Genomic DNA, 20,936 nt, shown 5'->3' with positions numbered 1-20,936 from the left:
ACCCAGTTAACTCTTCATGTTCTTGAGCACAATGAACGACTACAACAGACGAGGCATTTGCAGACCAGACCCACATGGTAAAATATACCACCTGAACTTCTTAGGATTTGTTTCCCACTCCACATGTAAACAGTTTCTCAGTGCACATTCACTGTATACGGCGTCCACTAAATATCAGGTGGTAAACTAAAACACAGCAGATGACATGACGGTAACTAACGAAGGGTCTTGTTATCTTAATGCGTGAGAGAAAAGGTGTATCGAGTACATTCACTAGGCTCAACATTGCCTTTTTTTTTTTGCATTGATGCAAACTCGTTAATTGTGTACGAGTCGACAAATGTCTCAAACCCTACGTAAGATTTATTTTACAAGTTTATTAATGTGTCACAAACTTCAAGGCTTAATAATACATTTTCTTTTAACAGGTTAACTTAAAAACATTTTATTCGTAAAGAGAGGGAGTCAGAGACCAGTTCAATTGCATAGCAATTTAATCCATGTCCAATAAGGACTCTTTCCCTGTCACAGGGAGAGGCCCTGTGGTCACTCTTAATCAGCGCTTCAATATCAATAAAACTATTGATAACCGCTCACTATGTTCAACAGTGACCATATTTAAACAGGCATCAAAAGGTGTTAAAAGAAGCCACTCCTACCTACACTCCACGACTGAATGTCCCCATTCTAAACCACCAAATTACAGTAAATACAAGAAGGGCAGTTCACGTCTAATATTCAAATCCAGGGGTTGTTTTTTGTGTCAAAGACTTCCAGGCTCATGTTGGGTTGGGTGGTACAGAGGGGGATCGTGTCAAAAACAGAAAAATAAACATGAGAAACATGCATGGTGTAAGCTTTCCTAATGCCACATACTGAATGTGCACACAGACAGGCACAAACGCACACCTCCAACAGGAACCCTTCCTCACGCGTGCAGCACGGTGCCTTTGATGGGACCCACGGGGCGTTTTTAGTCAAAAGCAGAGTGCTGCGCAAGGGGGCGCTGGCTTCACATTGAGACGCAGCCAACACAGATGCCAAGTCTTCCCTGTCAGAAGAGGGTTTCTACTACACATCACAATCTCTATCCACAGTTTGGAGTTCAGTCTCGGAATGTCAACAGCAGCACATTTCGTCTCTCTCTGTCCGTCACTGCAGGTCTCTGTCTTCGAGGTACCTGTACTCGAAGGTGAACCCCTCCTTTTTCCTCTGGCCCCATTTCTCATAGTCAAAATAAATGTAAGTGCCCTGAGGAAAAAGACAGAAGATGTACCAATCAATTCACACAGACACACGACATGATGGTGAAGCCTTAATTGTCTAAGGAGATGGATCACCTGTTCAAACTCATCAGTGATGGTCTTGGGCTCCTCGTGCCTCTGGAACCACATCATGTACTTGGTGTGAAACCTCCATGATTGCTTTTTCAGAGCCTTGGCTGAAAGATACTGGGCCTTTGTACCCTAAAAGAGATACAAAACAAAATACAATCTGTAGATAGAAAAACAGACAAAGGAAACTAAGACGCCTTTACATCGACAGTTTACAGATTTAAATGTTGAAAAATATCTTTTGCTAACAGGCACAAGTGCTGCTGAGCCACACAAACTGTCAGGATGATTATTAAAGCATTTATGAGATGAAAGCTTATCACCAGTCCGAGAAAAATTGAAAAATCTCAACAAAGGCAGCAGTTTATACTTTAATCAGTTTTTAATCCCACTGCAGAGCTCACTTTGCATTATTGATGTACACTAAAGTCCAAATGAGCAGGGGTGCACATTCATTTTTTTAGTCATGTGCTTGGAACACCTCACAAGAGGAACACAATAGGGCATGTGTGTCAAACTCAAGACCCAGGGGCCAAAATCTGGCCCTTTAGAGAATCCAATTGTCACGGCAAATTTGCGGTTGACCTCATTTGGAGACATGATTTATTGCTCTGGTTGAATGATGGAGTCCAGGCGAGGCATTGATGATTTTATAAAAAAGATTTATTATAAAATTAAATAAAAAAGGAGTAAAAAAGAAGCTTCCATCCTGAAAGAATGAAAGGCAAAAGGCTCGTGGCAGAGCAAAAAGGCAAGACCCGCTCTAACTAACAGTTTCACAGCTTAAGCTTTTATACAGATAACAGAAAAAGTTCCACCCTAAGGTGAGGAGAAGGAGGGAGTCAGATGCCCAACAGTGGAAACATTTGAGGATGATGAAGACGTGTATATTATGAGGAAGATTGGGCGCCACTCTTATCTATCTTGATAGTGTGTGTGTTCGTGTATATCTGCATGTGAGTTTGAGTTTTGGCCTTCAGCAGAGACTCTGTGTTGCACTGAGTACAATACGATCTGTACTGTTTAATCTAACATGAGTCAGCTGTTCAAAAGTGCAAAGAGTAATGGAGATCATGTATTAAAACATGACAAATTGTACACATGAACACACATTTGACGATATGATGATGAATATAAAAATTGCCATAACACAATTCAGCCCGCAGGAGAAAGAGAAAACATGAATCATTGTGTAAATTACTAAATAATTAGAAATCAAAAATAAATAAATGAATCAAAGGACATTTAAATATCTGTCACTTATTGCTTGGATATTGTTGATGCCTTCCATTCTTTAAGTTTAATTTATAACTGGAAGTGCAAACTTGGGCACATTAATGTTAAAATTGTTCGTTTTCCCGCCTAAAACCTGCAGCCCACTTGCGATCGAACTGGTCGGTATTCAACCCTTGAACTAAAATGAGTTTGGCACCCAATGATTATGGGGTGTGTGGATCACTGTCTGATTGTCTACATATAATGTAAGGTTCAATGGAGACTCCTGACATTTTGAAGTCGTTCTAAAAACAATAGCTCATATTCTTAGTTAGGATCTTTCATCAGTGAAGGGAATTTTCGCCTCCCTAAAAAGAGCTCTTTTCTCCGTTTTCTGTCACTCATTTCATCGTGTCGTCTGGGCAACTTATTCTGTCTTTTCTCTCTCTGTCCTGCTAGTGCACTCATGCTATTACTGTGTCTGTAACCCCGCCCCTTTCCAGACGTAGAGGGAGACATGCATTAATTAACTCTGTGCGGCTGAAAAGTTAAAACCGCTCAGCTCTTGATCAGGAGCAGCATCCCATCCTTCACTACTATCCATCCCTGAATCTACACGTTACAACATTTGAGCTGGTGCACATTTGTTATTTTGATCACACCTGTGGATCACTTACGTGCAGCCATACAAATAAGCGCAATCATCACTGGTTGTATATTTCTGTTGGAATAGAATCTGATTTTTGTGATCCATCATTAACTCATTCTCATGTCACAAATTCATTGCAGAAATGGCAGGCGTAGAACCATCGGTTGAATGAAAATATACCTCCAAGTAGTAGAAGATGAAGAACAGGGTCTCTGTGGACAGTCTCTGGTAAAACTCTATAGAATCAGAGTGGTGAGGTGGTATCTGGTGGTGGAAGGGTAAGGTCGGACAGGGATTTCTCATCAGGTATTGCCTGGAAGAAATAAAAACAGAACAAAGACTATAAGACACTGAAAACTACAGCAGCTAATAAACACAAACAAAAGACTAAAGATCTAAAAGTAAGCCATTAACACCAGAAAATATGAGTATTTATTTCCTACTAAATAACATCATTCAGCTTTCTTTAAGTTGTTAAACGCAACAGAGAAACACCTTGATCCACGCTTTTTTCTTTTCTATTTTCCCCAACAAACTATCAGTTGTGGTATTTTCTGTTTGTGTGCATTTCTGTGTATTCATGGCAATAAGCCTTTCTGTGTGATCCAAACAAACAAACAAACAAACAAACAAACATGTCACCTGGTTTAACTGTAAAACATTTAGAGAGATAAACTAACTATTCTTCAGGTCCAAAGAAAGCATTCTTCAGATGGATCCATTAATTGATTGACGATTTGAGGCTTTCACATAAACCTCTTTGGTCCGCATCAGGATTCGTTACCTTGGATAGTCCGGTCCGTTTGCGCTGGTGTGAAAGCTCATTTGAAGTCTGGTTCACTGTAAAGTGTGGGTCTCAGTTCACCTCAAGTGAAGCCTCGTGAGGCTTTTATGATGCGAGAAAGCAAAACCCAAACCAAATATAGGAAGTAGGACCAAAAACTGGACTTGATGTTGAAACATAATGCATCATGGGGACGAGGAAAGACTAACATAATTGTGCATATGCAGTAATTAAAGATGGCATGGGGACAGACGTGGACGAAAGAACTATAAACATCAAAGCTTTGGAGCTGCTCCATTTTTTCTGACCAAAGTCTTGTTTTCTTCTTCTGCTGAGTGTTGACAGTATTTCACTCAAGCAAAGAAGAAGGTGGTGGGAGAATTCTGTCCAATGGCGAGCGACCGTTTGTTCTACCCACTTGATGTTGTTTAGAAAGTATGGTGCGCTTGGCAAAGAGCAGTGTGAAGCAAACCAGACCAAATGAACCGCACCAAGTCCACCGGACTATATATGTGAAAGCCCCATAAAGTGATATCAGAAACTCTCCAGTCTAACTGTAGCCCCCCCCCACACTCACTGATGACTGTTTGAGTGCTTTTTAAAGTGTGCAGTCCCCACCTGATCCTTTCCGAGTCCGAAGGGTGTGGCATGTGTGTCCATGCAGACTCCTGCATGGCCTGCTGATAAAGCTGGTCTTTGGGGAGGGGGGTTGGACCCAGTGGACAGACCCCGAGTGATGGGGGGATGCTAACCTCCGACACAGACTGCTGAGGAGCTGCAGGTGTGCCAGGTGCTGCAGAGGAATTGGAGAAAATGTCTGCAGGACAAGAAAAACAGCCACGTTAACCACAGAATTACAGGATTTCTCAGACTAAGCGATGAATAGACGGTTCTGAGCTGTGCAAGTGTTTGTGCTAAGCAGCATAACATCAGTAAACGTTTCATGCACATGAGCAGTGGCTAACTACAGAGCTAACCATGGAGCAGTCAGTCATGTTCCTCCATCATGCCTCAAATCAAATTTACAACAATAGATGATGAAAGAGATCAGAACACATTAGTCCAGTTATAAAGTCTTTACACTGGCTCCCAGTCAGCCTCAGAATAGACTTTAAAGTTCTGCTGCTGGTGTATAAATGTGTCAATGGGTTTGGTCCAGAATACATCAGTGAGATGTTAATGAGGTATGAACCCAGCAGGTCTCTCAGAGCTATGGACACAGGACAGATAGTGGAGCCCAGAGCTCACAGTAAACATGGTGATGCTGCTTTTAGTTGTTATGCTGCAAAGAAGTGAAACAAACTGCCAGCAGAGCTGAAGTCAGCAGCCAATGTGAAAATGTTTAAATCCAAGTTAAAGGCACTCTTTATCTACTGCGTATGACTGAGGGAGATTTTTAAAATCAAGTACAAATAAAAGGGTTTCCCCAAATTGAAGCGATCTGCTAATGCCTAGTGTACTGGACTTACCTCTGTCTGTCAAATGCAGGTTGGCAATCTCTCCATCCAGACTGGATCCCAGAGCTGCTCTCTCAGCCATCGCTTTCAGAGAACTAAGTGGTTCTGGGGCCTGAGGAGAAACGATATATTTAATGAAAACAAATAAAAGCAAATAGAAGCAAAATAAAGTTAAACTGGGAGGAAAGCAAAAAAGTCTACACTTAAATGTATCTATAGCGTAATGAGGTTTGAGGAGGAGAAAACAAAACTAATGACATGTTGTTTTAAGACAATTATCAGCTTCCATTTCTTATTGTAAGCATCAGTAATGTAAACAATTATCTAAATCCAACCCCTTCACTAGATATCAAACCTCTCTGTGGGCTTCCTCTACATTTGTTCATCTGTAAATGTTCAAACCATCTCACCCTGGCCTTTCTCAAACTTTTTCACTGCTCTTCCACTTTTCATCCTGTCCATCAAGGTTAATCGTAAATAAAAACTGAGCATCTTCATTGCTGCCAACTCCACCTCGTTTCCTGTCTAGGTTGAACCACGTTTTCACTTCCTGTTTTCAGGTCCTCTTTAACCAGTTTCTTAATGTCCCTACAGATGACAATAGGTACAATAGATAAGTAAAGTTACTTAGCTCACCTTGAGGACATCAGAGTTCTGTGTGTAAGAGTGAGGCCCATTGAGAAGACTCCCTCCCCCAGGTGTGCTGTCTGAGAAAGAGGGGGATGGAGAGCTTGGAGGCAAGGTGATGGAGCTGATTAAACTGGGACCATTGTCCAAGCTGAAACAAGTCAGGAGAAAAGAGCAGACACAAATCAGAAGCTGCTTTCTAACGACATGAAAAAGAACTGAACACCAAAGTGAGTTAAACAACATGGGATAACTCACGGCTGACTGGTCGAAGAACTGAGAGAAGAGGGCTGGCTGCTTTGTGACTGGCTCGGTGTGCTTAGAGCTGATTCAGTGGAGCTCTCTGCCACTACAGCACTGTAACCTGAGGGGAGGAGGAAATCACGTTAGGAGACCTACACGCAAACTCAGCACACACTCAACACGAGTACAAAACCTACTTGTGCTTCCGTTTTGTTTTAGTCCACTTGGTGGGCGAGCAGGAGCAGTGTTTACTCCCATTCCTCCAACTACGCCCCCACTATCTCCATTCCCCCCCATCATGCCTACCACCCCAGGGGGCGAGCTGACAGAACTTGGGGGCACCTGAGACACACCCGAGTTCACACTTTGCCCAGGGACCAGACCTAGGAGGCTCCCACTGAGAGAGCTGTGGGCTGGACTGGAGCCCAGCAAACCCAGGCCCGTCCCCGCGCCGTTGGTGGTGACTCCACTGGAGCCAGAAGAGGTGATGGAGCTGCTGCTCTCAATGGAGATGCTGGACTGAGTGGTGCTGCTCAAGCCCAGGCCTCCAGACGCTGCTGCCTGTGCATAAGGGGCTGGCGTGGACCCTGAAATCAGCCCTGCCATTGTGTTTAGAGGACTCGGATGGCCTCCGAGACCTAAACTGGACATTTGGTTGGCACTGCTGGTCCCTGACAAACCAACTTTGCTTAACCCCAACCCCAAACTAAGTCCCAAACTGGATGCTGGACTGGGTATGGGTGTGGGGAGAGATTGAGAGTTGGGAGTTGATAAACTTGGCGTACTGGGTTTGGTGAGCGAGGGGGTGGTGGAGGCTGGGAGGAGGGGGTTGCTGGGAGGGCTGGGCGTGTTGTTTGAGGGAACCGAGGGCTTGGTCTGAGGTGTTTGCTGCTGTTGCTGCTGCGACTGGTTTGAAGGCTGAGGTTGCTGCTGCTGTGGAGGTTGATGCTGATGTTGCTGCACTGCACTACTGAAGCTTCCTATAAGGCTGCTGCTCGGGGGAACCGCCGAAATGCCTCCGACAACACTTGCCATTGACACAAGCGAGGACGACGAAGACCCAGAGGTGGTGGAGGACGAAAAGGAAGATAGCAAAGAGGGGGTGCCGTTCTTCACAGGAGACTGTAGTGACAAACATCACAGTGGCATGTCAAGAGAAACTGTCAATTGTGAGTAAAGAGTGACAAACAGAAGTAAACTTCATTGTGATATAGGGTGGCTCATTTATGCAAGAATGGCACAAGCTAAATAAATGTCTCCAGCCGTGGTCCCACAGAGAAACTGCTGCTGCCTTTCAGGAACTCAGGTCAAACCACTTCGGCGACTCTGACCCTCCAGGACCAAGGATGAAGATCGCTGCACTAGTCTCCTCGTCTACTGACACAGCACAGATGAGAGCTTCTCACCTGACTAACTTCACTGTCTGTCGACCGTCCCCTTTTCTTATCGTCCTCCGAGTTCTCCTAATAGAGGAGATACCTTGACATGACAATCCACTCTTGATATTTCCATTCAGCAAACTAACCAGTAAAATAAACACAATGGGATTCGCAGTTTTGTTAACGTTGATGCAGATTTTTTTTATGGAATATGTGCAAAAAAAAATGTGCCACAGACCTTGTTGAGCACAACATTCATTCTATGCCCTAAGTGAGATTTTAAAGAAGAGACTTACAGCAGTGCATGTGGCTGGCGATGGAGGGATGGGCGAAGAAGAAGTGGTGGAGGTGGGAGTGCTGCTAGAGTGGAGATACATTTCATCTTCCAGGTTGCCCTGACCTGACGGAGAAGTTGCAACTAAAGCCGCAGCTGCCAAAAAGAAAGAGGATAAAAACAGGCATCAGGTGTGAGGACATCATGATCGCTTTGGGGGGTTAAATTCTCAAATGTTTGTACACCCATTCCCACACTCACGGATGTCTTCCAAGTCCAAGTCATCGTACAAAAACTCATTCTCTTCGAAATCCGGGTCTTGTGAGGAATCAATGTAGTATTCAACATCATCTTTGATCTTAAGGATTGCATCCACTGGAACAGAGTCATTGTCCAGCATTCGTAGAATGGTCTCTAACTTATTTATGTGAAATCGATGCCTCTCTATCAATCGTTTGCGCTCATCGATGCGATCTTGCTTCTACAGGACAGAAGAAAGGCGAACAATTTAACAGCATTTTAATTTTCATCTTGAGCACGGTTGAGAGTATAGAGAAAAGAAGAAGCAGCTGGAAAGACTTACCTCTTTGTCGCCCTTTTTCTTTTTGGTTTGAACCAAGAGAGATTCCACTTCACTTTCAAACTGATCCACCTGCATATTTAGTGTGTCTATTGTAGTCTGCAAATCGGAAAGACATCAGAAAAAGTCAAAATGTCATTTATTTTAATTGATCTTGTTAACCTTACATTTTTATAGTACATCTTTGTAACATTATTAAGACTTAACTTAAAGATTTGTAAAGGACAACACTTAAAGCACAGGCGAGGGATGTCAAAAAAAAAAAGAAAAATCATGTGGCAGGTGTCTTACTGTTAGCCACTGTCCCGTTTCTTCTTTTTCCCTCTGAGCTGGATCCACCTTCTGTGCAAGGCCTAAGCCTTCTTTAGAGTACGCTTTTGTTTTTGTCTCTCGTTCCACCACCTTGAACCGCTCCATTTGCTGAAGAACAGCAAAATGATATGCTTGTTTCCCATGAGTTGTAAATGCAACAATATTCTCACTCAACAGCCGCTTGCAAACACACACATGCACCCAAACAGACACTTAGTAGGTGCGATGTTGAATGGAGCGTACCGTCTCTATCAGTTTGCGGTTTTCAACTAGCTGCCTTTTGTCTTTGATTTCATTTGAGGCCACCCATGTTTTTATCTGATCTCTCAATCGCTGAAAAGGGGAAACAATAAGTCACAAAAGAGTGACATGATACATGTAAAGTGTTGAAAATAGCCTATACACATTATTAAGCTGTAATACCTGAAGCTTTTTAATTTCTTTCTTGAGGTCAGCCTCATATTTTTCCTTCTGGTTGGCATTGGCTGCATTGTGGAGCTGGAGGGAAAGGGACAGTGGAGCAAATATACATTGACATTCTTGTATTTACCTGCAATAAGTGTTAAAACTGAATGCAGAAAGCACAGATCTGTTACCTTTTGCCAGATGTCTTCAAACTGTTCAACACCTTCTGCTACTTTTTTCAAACATCTATCAATCTCACCTAGAGAGAGATCACAAATTAAATTAACAGCCTTCGCAACGTGATCAGAACTATTGCACCAAGCTGGACTGATGCTACTTAATACCACTAATAGTCATTGCCATCCACACATATCTTACCTTGAAGTTTTCTCTTGTCAGCCATGGCTCTGACTACGACAATGTCCACATTCCGTCTGTCAAAGAGTTAGCTGTGCACATGAAACCGAACCGTTAATGCTCAGTTCAGAGAAAACAAAATCCCTCCAACAGTGGACTCAGCACATCACCGAGTGGAGCTGTCGTTAAACTACAATTAGCTCAACCTTAGCAACACTCAAAACAACAACACTTCACAAACCACGCACTTGAAACCAAAGCTGTGGCCCGCTGATGTCTCATCCGAACGTTTAAAGTGAAAACACAAAATGTATTTGATGGTTACATCCTAACTGACATGGTTGTCAGCCAAAATTAGCAACCTAGCAAGCTAACAATTTTACTAGCTTAGCTAGTCCACCTCGCTCGGTTACTGGCTCTGAAACAAGCAGCACGGAGCAGGTCGATGGGCTGGTTTATATCCATGCATCTTAATCGTGTGCTCCAGAAGAGCTTTCATTTGGCCGATCTGCGTTGGGAGATTCAACACACAATTTAATCTACTCTGATCGTTAACCCTGCGAGCTAACGTGGCTAACTGTCAAGCTAATGCTTAAGGCTAACAGTTTAGCAAGCTCAGCTAGCCACAGTTAGGAAAAAGGGAAACTGGGTCAAGCCGGCTTTCTCGGTTTATACTTGTGCACGACATTTACCTATGATGTGGGCTTTCGTAAGTCTTTTTAAAAAATGCCAAAACTAATTCCAGAAAGTCTTCTTTACTTCCAAATACTGTTTTCTTTTCGATAGGCTCGCTTACTGTAATGTAGCTGAAGATGGACGGTAGCTAAAGTCCCACCTCTGTACCTAAGCCCCGCCCTAAGTCCGATTTACGACATTTGATTGGACAATGATCATGTCTGTCATAGTTGGACTTCCGGTGAGCTGAAGAGCAGCGATTGGCTCTGAAAGATCATGAGTTATGATTGACAACTGCAACTGACAGAAGCTGAGTAAAGCATTTATTTGCCTTTTGTCTGTTCGTGGGTTTAAATACAGAACCTGGAACTTCTTCTGATTAGAGTAGTTATATCTATAGATATTGTTTGTGTGTATGAGCTTGAAGTTATGCCTTAAGCTTAGCTTTGCGATGGACTGATGACATGAAGATGGATGAGCTTGCCATTGTAAATTTTCATTAACCCTCCCATCATTCTTGGGGTCAATCTGATCCCATTCAATGTTTACCATTCAAAAAATAATAGTATCATATAGAAAGATATTTTTGCCCTGCTTACCTTTACATTTCTTTTTTGTGTCTCGTTTGAAACGGGGAGAGCACAAGAATAATAGAACCATTGTAGAATTTTGGCAAATGATAAAAACACATTTAAAATCTACAAAAAAACATGATTTGAGTCATTTCCCGGGATATTGCAGACCAAAATAAAGAATTGTATGAGAATTAAAATCTTGTAGATTTAAAATAACACAAAAATTCCATTCACCCTGAGGTCACAGTGACCCTGCTACTAAAATGTAATCAGTACTTATCATCATGTGAAAGTAAATAGTAAAACATTCCTTCCTTTTTCAACAGGGATTGTCACATGAAGACATAATGCATTAGAATTTACAAAAATAATACTTTCAAGCACATTTGTTGTAAAACACTTTAATAATGACAATGTATTTCTGTTTACGTTCATAACAGAGGCAATAATATCACTGATAATTGCTCAATATGATCTGAGCTGTTACATATTCACTAAATGCATCATGTCAGTGATTTATTCAACACAAAAAAATGACACAGTACATGAAAATCCTGTCATATTTACATATCAGCAATTGTGTACAAAATTAAATCAATCGTTGCCCAATAATCAGATGAAACATCAGTATCAGTGAGAGAGTGAGGTCGGGCTGGAAATGTCTCCAAACTGAGTTTCTGCCAACAGGTCTGCTTCCGTCTGTGGAAAGAAATACAGGACCTGTGTTTTAAAGATGATCTGACGGGCGTTAAGAATGGTGCCAGCGCAAGCCTCCCTCACCTCTTGGTCTTTATCTTTCTCCTGCCGTGGAACTCGATGCCTCTTCTTCTTTGTCCCAGCGCTTTGATGTGCTGATGCAGATGAAGAGGAACCAGCCACACCGTTGGGCTTTTCATCCTCAGCTCCGACAGAAGCTTCTGTATGAGCTCCTGGCTCATCCTGAGAGAAGCACATAGAGATCAACAGTTACTGTATGTCAGATTCAATAAATTCACAATACTAAATGCTTTGTGTCAATATTAAGTAACGAACACAGAAATCAGAGTGATTTTAGTTCTAATATGTGAAGGTTTCGTTTATTCAGAAAGCTGTTTTTCAGGGAATTTACTTTGATTTCCTGACATGTTTCGACTGTCAACTGCCAGTTTTCTTCAGAGGCATCTGCTGATCTCTTTGATGTGACCTTGACTTTCGCGTAATAATTCCAGCAACTTCTTTCTGTCTTATTTTTGAATACGTTAAAGCTGATATCCGGAGTTTCTGAGAGGACGTCTTTATGTCCCGCCCTCAACAGCATCACTTCCTCCCCCTGCAACCTACCAGAAGCCACGCCAGCACGCGCATCGCGGAACATAACAAGCTGGCATTGATATAGGTCTATGGGTCAGGTAAGAGCCAAAATCATATTTACCTGTTTGCTGTTGTGACGCGCGGCCTTGTTTCCGTGCACAGTTCCGCATTCACTTTGATTGACAGTCTCAAAAACAGGAAGTCAAAGTCCATTGGCTAGGTTCAGTCGGCGATCGTTTTCCATTTGTATAGGGGTCTATAGGACGAAGGCGGGACTTATATACATTAATGTATATGAATGACCACCGGCAGTAGACTATAGTAAAAGACAAGTTAGATATTTTTATGAATTTCAAAAGAATCATACATAAACATAGATTTCTCAGAAACTCCGGATATCAGCTTTAAGGTTTTATTTATTCAGACAACTGTTTTTCAGAAAATGTACTTTGATTTTCTGACATGTGTCGACTGTCAACTGACAGTCTTCTTCAGAGGCATCTGCTGATCGCTTTTAATGTTTCCTTGACTGTCGTGTAATAATTGTAATAATAGGATTTTAGTTGGTTTAGCTGCCTTACTTTGCAAAATGCCCAACAGTCATATTTTCTATATAAAACAGCTCAAATCCCTTTTATACAAACCAAATACAGCATACATCTGTTTTGAAATACTTACATCGAGCAGTATGGTGAGCTGGACATTTCTATAATCGTCTCCATGTGCATCTAATGTCTTCATTAGAAACCTGTGAGTGAAATTAGAACCTTAAATCGGGAAAGAACTGTTATAAAAAAAAGTTATAAACTTAAAACTCAGCGAGCTTTCATACCGACGTTCTTTCTTCAAACGCTTTGTGATTCTTTGCACTTGGTGAAGTCGACCCAAAATCTTCTGGTTTACCTGAAGGAGCACATGATCCTGATTAACTGGTACGTATTAACAGAGCTTTATTAGACCCATAAAGATATGTTGGTATTTTGCTAAAAGGCATTCGTAAAACCTTTAAGTCATTAATAGCCCAATAACATTGAGATCTTGGAGAAACTAAAGTACAGAATCAACATCCAAAACTTGAGTCCTGAGTTTAGATTTTAGCCGTCTCTGTTTTTGTTGCAAATAATAATATTGTTTCAACTAATAGATGTGTGTGACGTCAAAAGCTACAGTAGCATACACCGACGGTAAAGTTTCCTATGTTTTAAATGGTGGTGGTGATAAAGAAACTAAAAGTGATTATTTGCTTCTATATGCCTCAAAATAGTCATTAATGCAGAAGCTCCCAACCTTTTTCGGCTCATGACCCCATTTTGATATCACAAATGTCAGGTGACCTGACATGTTTATTAAAGTGTGTTAAAAATAAAGAGTAGCCAGGATTAGTGCACAAAAGTAAGTAATAATAAGTGACAATATGAGCCACCTCATTTATATTTGAGTATATAAGTATAGAATACGGTTATTTGATATTTATTGTGTGTGATGTGTTACATTGGTCATCGGGCAGGCCAGCACGTTAGCGCACACACCTGTTCAATCTCCTTACACCTCCTGCTCAGAGACAGATACTTCCTTTTATCCAGAGCTCTTCTCTCTTCATCTTCCTGTTCCGTGCTCTCCAAAAGCTCATTTCCCCCAGGGCCCAGCTCCACCTGAACACAATACACGCCTTTCTGCATCAATGCATGTTGTTTCTGTGATTTAAATGGACTCGTTGTCCAACCTGAATGCCACAAAAACGAACACCTGCAAGAATGCTTTATTAGAATCTAATAAAAGCTACGTCATCTGCACGGTTTCTTCTCATCTCCTGTTTGTGTTTATCCTGTAATCATAGGTGCAGCGGTTGCTGGAGCAGATCCCAGCTGACATTAGGTGCAAGGCAGACCCCACTAGGTTGAACGAACGGGCTGCCACTGAGCGATCTGGTATGCTACACGGGTAAAGCACAAACCATCACAGAAAGGCCAATAGTACAATGGCTTATTAGGCCCACATTAAATGAAGATAAATCAATATGTGTACTACAAGATTAAAGTCATAATATTTCAAGAATAAAGTTGTAATTTTTTGAGAATAAAGTCGTATATTAACAAAATTGTAATTTTACAAGATTAATGTCATAATAATAAAATACAAACAAGTCACTTGTGTGTTATGGAGCATTTAGTGAGATTATGCTTCTCTTTAAGATTCACAAATGGCAAAGAAAAAACTATTCTCAAAGTATTATGAATTTAATCTCAAAATAATGTCTATAATCTAATAAAATTACGACTTTGCTCTCATTAAATTAAGACTTTATTCTCAAAATATTATGACTTTATCTCGTAGTGCTCAGATTTTTTTTTAGTTTAATGTGGCCCTAATACTTTGTCGTGCAATAGCACTTTCTTTACAGGTTAGTAAAAGTGATTTTGCTGAACCAACAGATAATAATATCATAATACACGAGCATTTATGTTAAAGACATTAGTGCACATTTAATAATCTTGTGCACAAAGTTAGCAAGGTATGGTAATTGTTTGTAAAACTCACCTTGTTTCTAATAGCAACAGCTTCAATCAATGTTGTTTTTAATGGTTTCTCTACTTAGGTTATTACATTGTTACTAGTGTGGATGCTCGTGGAAATGAATGATGGGGTATGTGTGGGATTCTTTTGATTTGTTCATATATTTTATATTTGTCTATCTCTATTCTCTAAAACTCATTTAAACATTTAGTCTTAAACATCATAAACCTGAACTAAATGACGTTTCACAAAATAAAAAAATCCTAATAGTCTTTTACCATGTACATATTAATCCTGCGGGTTGGATGGAATGCTTTAATGGGCCAAATTTGGCACAAGATTTGGCAACGCTTTCACAGTAAAAATGTGGTATTGGAGTAATAAAATATTCTTCACTCCATTTATTGTTTAATTGTATGAAAACATTAAATTTTAACAATGTTTGATGAGTTTAAACCTTGTATTTAACTCACAATGGTTATTTTATTTCCCTGTGATGAAAAAACATCATGATTTATGTTGTCTATTAATGTTAAGAGATGGTTACTACAAATTAAAAAAAACTGACAAGAAACTTTTTCAAGTAAAAGTTAAATATTGGGGAAAAATGTTGACTTTTAAACTTGGCCACTGTGGGGCATATACATTTTGCAACATAAAATAAAACAAATATATAAATAAAGTTATGTCATAACTATATAAAGGAGTAAAGATGATATTGAATGACATCAGAAGTGACATTACCTCTCCTGGTCCAAGCTCTACACCACCAGGCTCCAGCTCTGCTTCCAGGATGTGTCCTCCAAACAGAGGAGGCAGAGCCAGACCAGAGAAATCCTCCATCATCTGGAGATGAACACAAGTGAACTTTATTCATTTAGGGCAGTGGTTCCCAAACTTTTCAGTCCCGTACCCCTTCAGACATTTAACCTGAAGCCAAGTACCCCCTACCCCTGCACACTTAAAAACATAATAATGTAATGTCATGTACAATGTAGCCCTAAACTTTACATTTCATGAAACATGTAAACATGTGAACTGCACTTCTTAAACACTCTTTGAACTTAACAGGACAGTACAAGACAGGACAAGAAAAAAATGTATTAAAAAAAAATCCAGCCTCTGCGATTAGAAATCGCGTTTTATGATATGGCGATAATATCGCAAATGCAATTAATCATTCAGCCCTAGTAAAAATCATCAATTTTTTTTTTTTTTTTTTAATTATTTCTATTAACGTACCCCCTATGAAAATGTGCGTACCCCTGGTGGTACCCATACCCCACTTTGGGAACCTAGGATTTTGGGGAACTTTTTTTGGAATGTATTGGAAAAGGACAAACAAGGCATTGCATTTCCAGCATTATGTAGACCCAGACTTCTCAGGATACAACCAAATACACTTAAAACAACAAGCATTATTTGTCTGAATACATAAACGAATCTTAAATAAATTATTTAATATTTAAGTGTCAGCCAAAACCTGAACTCCTGACAGAGAAAACGACTTTAATCCCAATTCAATTTAAATGATTTAAATATATCATTAAGCTTACATTTCATAAATTATAGATCACAAGACTAATTCAAAATCTCGCACAAGATATCTGAACTCTTACTTCCAGAGGGCTTTTTTTAATACAGCATTTAAAGACAAAACAGAGAAACTAATCAAATACATAAGGAAAAACTCAACACAGTTTGTCTACACCAGGTTTTTGTATTATTACAAACTAAACTATTGTTTTGTGTTTTTCCAAAGACAATATTAGACTGTAATAAATCTTTTAAAACTCTAGTGAACATTTTACATTGCAGCATCACTTTTAAACCACGATCCCGCTTTACTCACATTTGATCCGACCTAGCACGTCAAAACCGTCCCCACAAAACGTTTTATCGATCAAATAAACTGCAGCCTACATTTATATAACTAATTAGTACCCGATAAGGTGTATTGTAGCATATAATGTCATACATATGGCAATTACAGCAACGAGCAAAATTATCCACAAAACAAACCCTGTTGTTAGGAAAGAGACGGGCGCGGATATTTTACGTCATCGTAGTTACTACATTTCCCAGAAGCCCCTACAACAGGCAACATGGCAGGTACGTGAGTTTGTCGTCTTCTGGACTGATAGCCCGTGAAGCTAGCTCTAAAAACGCCTGTTTATGCACAGTCATGCAACTTGGGTGTTTATGAGATATAATGAAAACCTAGGGGTTACTTTATCACACTAATGAGATACCCTGGTTGTGAAAAGGTTGTCGGAAAAACATGACCTTGGTGACATCGCTAATGTTAGCATGATGGTGTATTGTTTCAGCTGGTGACTGACATTGGATATCGGTGTTTGTAGGTTGTAAAAGCCATTTAAAATCCGTTTAATACATACATACATAGCGAAGTCATATTTGTGTTTGGAACTTAAATTTTTTCGGAAGGATAATATTAAATAACCAAATCAGGAAGGCAAACAATAGATGCCTAACGGACTCAAAGCTTAAGGGCCATAATTTACTGTAGTCCCACATTAATCTGACCTATCTGACAGCTACCAGTGGTTAAAATAACATAAAATAAACCTTTATCCAGGGTGAGGAGAGCTAAGTGCTTTACCAGTTCTGTTCGCTAAATAGACTTATTACCGATCTATTCACAACACCTGAGCTAACAGTGCTAATCAATGTCAACCTATTCTGTGTGTAATGCAGCGATCGGAACTTTCCTTAAAAACGCGTGGAACAAGGAGCCAGTGGTCGTTGTGTCCTGTGCTATCGGACTAGTCGGTAAGTAGACAACTGCTCATCAGACGCAAAGGAGTGACTTTGACTGTATTGTTAAAAATAAATAAATAAATAAAAACAGAGTTAAAGGTTTAGTCTTTTAAATGAGCATGACTTTGATAAGGTTTCAAAGAATACCATTGGAAACCCAGTAATGAATTGGTTTTTAAAATTAAACAGTCCATGTTGAACAATCAGACTGGATAATAAACCAGTCTGCAGCTTTTAAGTGTGCATTTTGTGCTGTGCATTTTAATGTAGATTGTCTCAGCAAATTTTTATGAGTTAAAACGAATCATTTTTTTCCTCAAAATAAATAAAATGTATTTAGAGACACGATGTACCCAAAGGAGCTAAATATTAGCTATACACTTATAATTGTAAGAATAGAGATTTCAAACTGACATCTTGAAACCTAGTGTTTATCTCTGCATTACTGTGTATTCACTGGACCCTACACATGTTAACATCGTTCTATTAAATAAATATAAAATAACAGTGGATTGTAGGGCTGCAAACTTTGGTCGTTTAGTCGACTAGTTGGTCGTTTAGTCGACTAGTTGGTCGACGCCGTCGTGGTCGACCAAGATTTTCATTGGTCAACCAGCAATGTTATCAGTTTCAATACCATTTCGATGTCCAGCAACAGCTCTGTGTGAGTGTGTGCTGTCCTCCGAGCAAAGTGGGAACAAATTAAGACATCCACTATTGAATCAATCCTTTTTCTGCACAAGAACATGGATTATCCTTATATTTGATACGTGGGTAATGTAAATAGATCCTCTGGCGCCGTAGGCACAGTGCATTTGTTTCCCCGTGCGCTGATCTGATGTTGACATCAACAGTTTATTAATAAAAGCAGGCTTGCCACTAAAACAAATGTAAATATATCATTTGTATGAGGAAAACATAGGTTTTAATTGCCAGTTTCAGGTCGGGCACTGATATACATACCTATTGTCTGTTGGACCTGTAGGTTTCACTTTTGCTTTGTCGGGTTCTGGTCAAAGCTTGAATAAGGTTCATATCATAAATGCGCTATGTTTAAAAGCAAATCAGCACCACAAAAAGCCAAGGCAAAATATTTGTCTCTTTTTTTTTTTTTCTCCCTGTCGTCCTCTGCACCAGATCTTTCATTCTTTGTTTATTTTTTTTTTTTTGGTCGACTAATCGCTACGTGTGCGATAGTCTTGGTCAACCAACCATTTCCTTGGTTAACTACAGCCCTAGTGGATTGTTTATCAAAGTTTATTTCCCTGTTTGTTGCTTTTTGCCTTTGTTTTAAGACTCGAGTATTAATGTACATGTGCCTCTGATGCTCATTAGCATAGCACATCTTTGCTTAAATTGGTTTGTATTACATTGTACTTTTATTAAACAAAAGCCCTTATTCTCTGCAAGCATACCAGTAAGAATTGATGCAAATGGTATTACTTTTCTTTTATTTTGTTCACTCTGCGTTCCATAAATGGGCCTCACAGTGTGCTTATTATGGATCATTGGAGTGCAAAATAAATGTTATTTTGTCATTTTAGATGTTATTTTAGAGATCTAGGAAACTACTACACTAAGTCTGAGGGTCTATTAAGCATAATATTACATAATATTGGACACATTTCAAAATGAAACATTTTCTGAGGAACAAAAGTGTTTATAGACTTTTGTATTGATAACATTATTGTGTTAAAATTAATTTTTTTAAATGTTGTGCAGGTGCTGTGCTTCCGTTCATCAGCCCGTACACAAAGTACACAGCGTTGCTGAACCAAGTCATGCCATTCAACTACCCAGGTAAACAAGTGGATTAGATTAGCCTCCTAATTCATTGGTCAACCAATCCTTTATTGGCTGCTTTGATTTAAACACTTGGTATGACCTAATTAAAGTATGTTTAATGTGAAGCAATGGCTTCAATTGATTAGCAATCGATGTAGTTCTTTATCCACAAAATTAGTCTTCACATTGATGTCAGTCTCTAAGGAGAAATGTGGGATTAAACTGTCTTAAATTCATCTGGGTACAAAAAAAATACAATAAAACAAAATATCTTATGCAACTGAAATTTTGAAAATATCTGACTGACAGGGAATCATTTAAACTATTTGTTTTTAAAGTGATTTTTCTCTCCTTTGCAGTTCCTCTGCGAGACGATGGAAACATGCCAGACATTCCTGCTCATGTATCGGAACCAATTGGAAACAAATTGGAATTCCTTAAAGATTTATAACTTCCTGTGCGTGAAATCAGTGACCCTTCTTGTCATTTGGTCCTCGTCTGTCTGCAATGTTACTCTGTCTCTCAATAAAGATTATATTTAATTCTACCTGGCTATATTTCTCACTTTTTACTATGATTAGTTTGTTGCCGTTCATTTAACACACATTGTGTAATATGTGATGTTCTGTCAGAGGAGGTATTAAAGCTGATATCCGGAGTTTCTGAAAAATCTATGTTTGTTTATGATTCTTTTGAAATCTGAAAAAATACCCAACTAGTCTTTTAGTATGGTCTACTGCCGGTGGTCATTTATATACATTAATGTATATAAGTACCTCCTTCGTCCTATAGACCCCAATACAAATAGAAACGATCGCCGAGTGCACCCAGCCAATAGACTTTGACATCATCACTGAGCCCATCGACTCAGGAGGTGAGGGTGGGTCGTCCAAACAAATCCAACGTTGCACACCCTTGAACCAAGCAGCAGCCATGTTGAAACTCTCAGGTCAGTCTGATCCTGATACGCTGAGATATTTGAGGAACACAGACAGACAGAGATTCCTTGATTTATAGATAAGATTTAATGTGGTTATTCTTCACTGTGTCTGCTGATTTTAACTGCAACAAACACTCCACTGTTTGAAAAAAATGCAATAGAAATGTTAAAAAAAACACTGATGGCTATAAATGCTGTAAAAACACATTTGATTACATTTTTTTGACAGAAATAAGCATACTGACACAATGCAGATAATTTTCCTTTATATATCTTTTATTATCAATGTTCATTATCACTCTACACATTCCACTGTTGTCAGATTATAATTTTAATGCATCAATATGTGTTGAGCGTTGACACAAAATCTCTCTTCAGAACAGCTGCTTTCTGTGTTAATTTGTGTAGCCTTGAAAGGACAGATGACATTAGAAGTGTAACAACAAAGAATGATTATAATGCAGTTAATACCTCACACATACAACACACGTTCTCAGACATACATTTTGTTTTTGTTTTGATATTGTGAATCAATGCTTGTACTATGACTTGTGATAGCTGTTTGTATAGGTTATGCAGCATTTTTCTCACTGCGATTTAAGTCACAATGTGATCCTAGAGCTATTTATGTCTCCATGAACTTTTAAGTGGCCATTTTTCTGTCATCTTTATTATCAGACAACACAGTGATAAGCATGTCATTGATCCGCTATAAACAAATCACAGAATCTTTAAGGTGCTACACAGGGTCACAGCAAAT

At 39.5% G+C, this 20,936-nt stretch overlaps 3 protein-coding genes across 7 annotated transcripts; 1 reads left to right on the top strand and 2 right to left on the bottom strand.

Annotated features, from left to right (window-relative positions):
• Positions 1 to 476: 476 nt before the first annotated feature.
• Positions 477 to 10,484, bottom strand: cnot3a (CCR4-NOT transcription complex, subunit 3a). Of its 4 annotated transcripts, none has more exons than XM_028469754.1 (18): positions 10,309 to 10,484; positions 9,638 to 9,708; positions 9,451 to 9,518; positions 9,278 to 9,352; positions 9,098 to 9,187; positions 8,834 to 8,962; positions 8,546 to 8,641; positions 8,224 to 8,443; positions 7,985 to 8,106; positions 7,716 to 7,772; positions 6,507 to 7,431; positions 6,325 to 6,430; positions 6,076 to 6,217; positions 5,452 to 5,551; positions 4,601 to 4,799; positions 3,379 to 3,511; positions 1,341 to 1,466; positions 477 to 1,251 (listed from the first exon to the last, which is right to left on the bottom strand). In XM_028469754.1, the coding sequence occupies exons 2-18, from the start codon at positions 9,660 to 9,662 to the stop codon at positions 1,153 to 1,155; spliced, it is 2,712 nt and encodes a 903-aa protein (XP_028325555.1). In that variant the 5' UTR covers positions 9,663 to 9,708; positions 10,309 to 10,484; the 3' UTR covers positions 477 to 1,152. The 4 variants fall into 4 exon arrangements, with proteins under 4 accessions (XP_028325555.1, XP_028325553.1, XP_028325554.1 ...); XM_028469752.1 differs by having other exon boundaries at positions 7,985 to 8,118; positions 10,309 to 10,481; XM_028469753.1 differs by having other exon boundaries at positions 7,985 to 8,118; positions 10,413 to 10,466.
• A 767-nt stretch (positions 10,485 to 11,251) lies between these two features.
• On the bottom strand, positions 11,252 to 16,741 carry tfpt (TCF3 (E2A) fusion partner). Of its 2 annotated transcripts, none has more exons than XM_028469825.1 (7): positions 16,693 to 16,741; positions 15,415 to 15,516; positions 13,686 to 13,808; positions 12,989 to 13,059; positions 12,835 to 12,904; positions 11,647 to 11,805; positions 11,252 to 11,565 (listed from the first exon to the last, which is right to left on the bottom strand). In XM_028469825.1, the coding sequence occupies exons 2-7, from the start codon at positions 15,514 to 15,516 to the stop codon at positions 11,497 to 11,499; spliced, it is 594 nt and encodes a 197-aa protein (XP_028325626.1). In that variant the 5' UTR covers positions 16,693 to 16,741; the 3' UTR covers positions 11,252 to 11,496. The 2 variants fall into 2 exon arrangements, with proteins under 2 accessions (XP_028325626.1, XP_028325625.1); XM_028469824.1 differs by having other exon boundaries at positions 16,523 to 16,723.
• ndufa3 (NADH:ubiquinone oxidoreductase subunit A3) lies at positions 16,726 to 19,783 on the top strand. The gene is made up of 4 exons (XM_028469836.1): positions 16,726 to 16,782; positions 17,389 to 17,463; positions 19,174 to 19,251; positions 19,596 to 19,783. Exons 1-4 carry the CDS (start codon positions 16,776 to 16,778, stop codon positions 19,685 to 19,687), a joined length of 252 nt encoding a protein of 83 aa, XP_028325637.1. The 5' UTR covers positions 16,726 to 16,775; the 3' UTR covers positions 19,688 to 19,783.
• Positions 19,784 to 20,936: the final 1,153 nt, after the last annotated feature.

Source organism: Gouania willdenowi, chromosome 16 (assembly GCF_900634775.1).
Source record: "Gouania willdenowi chromosome 16, fGouWil2.1, whole genome shotgun sequence".
Classification (NCBI taxonomy): Eukaryota; Metazoa; Chordata; class Actinopteri; order Blenniiformes; family Gobiesocidae; genus Gouania; species Gouania willdenowi.
The sequence above is the reverse complement of the archived record's forward strand: the minus strand, read 5'-3'. Positions and strand labels throughout refer to the sequence as shown.

Excerpts from the sequence above, each read along its gene's own strand:
- cnot3a (XM_028469752.1), bottom strand. The coding sequence starts at position 9,662 with ATGGCTGACAAGAGAAAACTTCAAG. Across the intron at positions 6,218-6,324 it reads AGTTCTTCGACCAGTCAGCC|CTTGGACAATGGTCCCAGTT; the intron begins GTGAGTTATCCC and ends GACTTGTTTCAG. Across the intron at positions 3,512-4,600 it reads TCGGACTCGGAAAGGATCAG|GCAATACCTGATGAGAAATC; the intron begins GTGGGGACTGCA and ends TATTTCTTCCAG.
- ndufa3 (XM_028469836.1), top strand. Across the intron at positions 17,464-19,173 it reads CTGTGCTATCGGACTAGTCG|GTGCTGTGCTTCCGTTCATC; the intron begins GTAAGTAGACAA and ends AATGTTGTGCAG. Across the intron at positions 19,252-19,595 it reads CATGCCATTCAACTACCCAG|TTCCTCTGCGAGACGATGGA; the intron begins GTAAACAAGTGG and ends TCTCCTTTGCAG.
- tfpt (XM_028469825.1), bottom strand. The coding sequence starts at position 15,516 with ATGATGGAGGATTTCTCTGGTCTGGCTCTGCCTCCTCTGTTTGGAGGA. Across the intron at positions 12,905-12,988 it reads CGTTTGAAGAAAGAACGTCG|GTTTCTAATGAAGACATTAG; the intron begins GTATGAAAGCTC and ends TTTCACTCACAG. Across the intron at positions 11,566-11,646 it reads AGAAAGATAAAGACCAAGAG|ACGGAAGCAGACCTGTTGGC; the intron begins GTGAGGGAGGCT and ends TTCTTTCCACAG.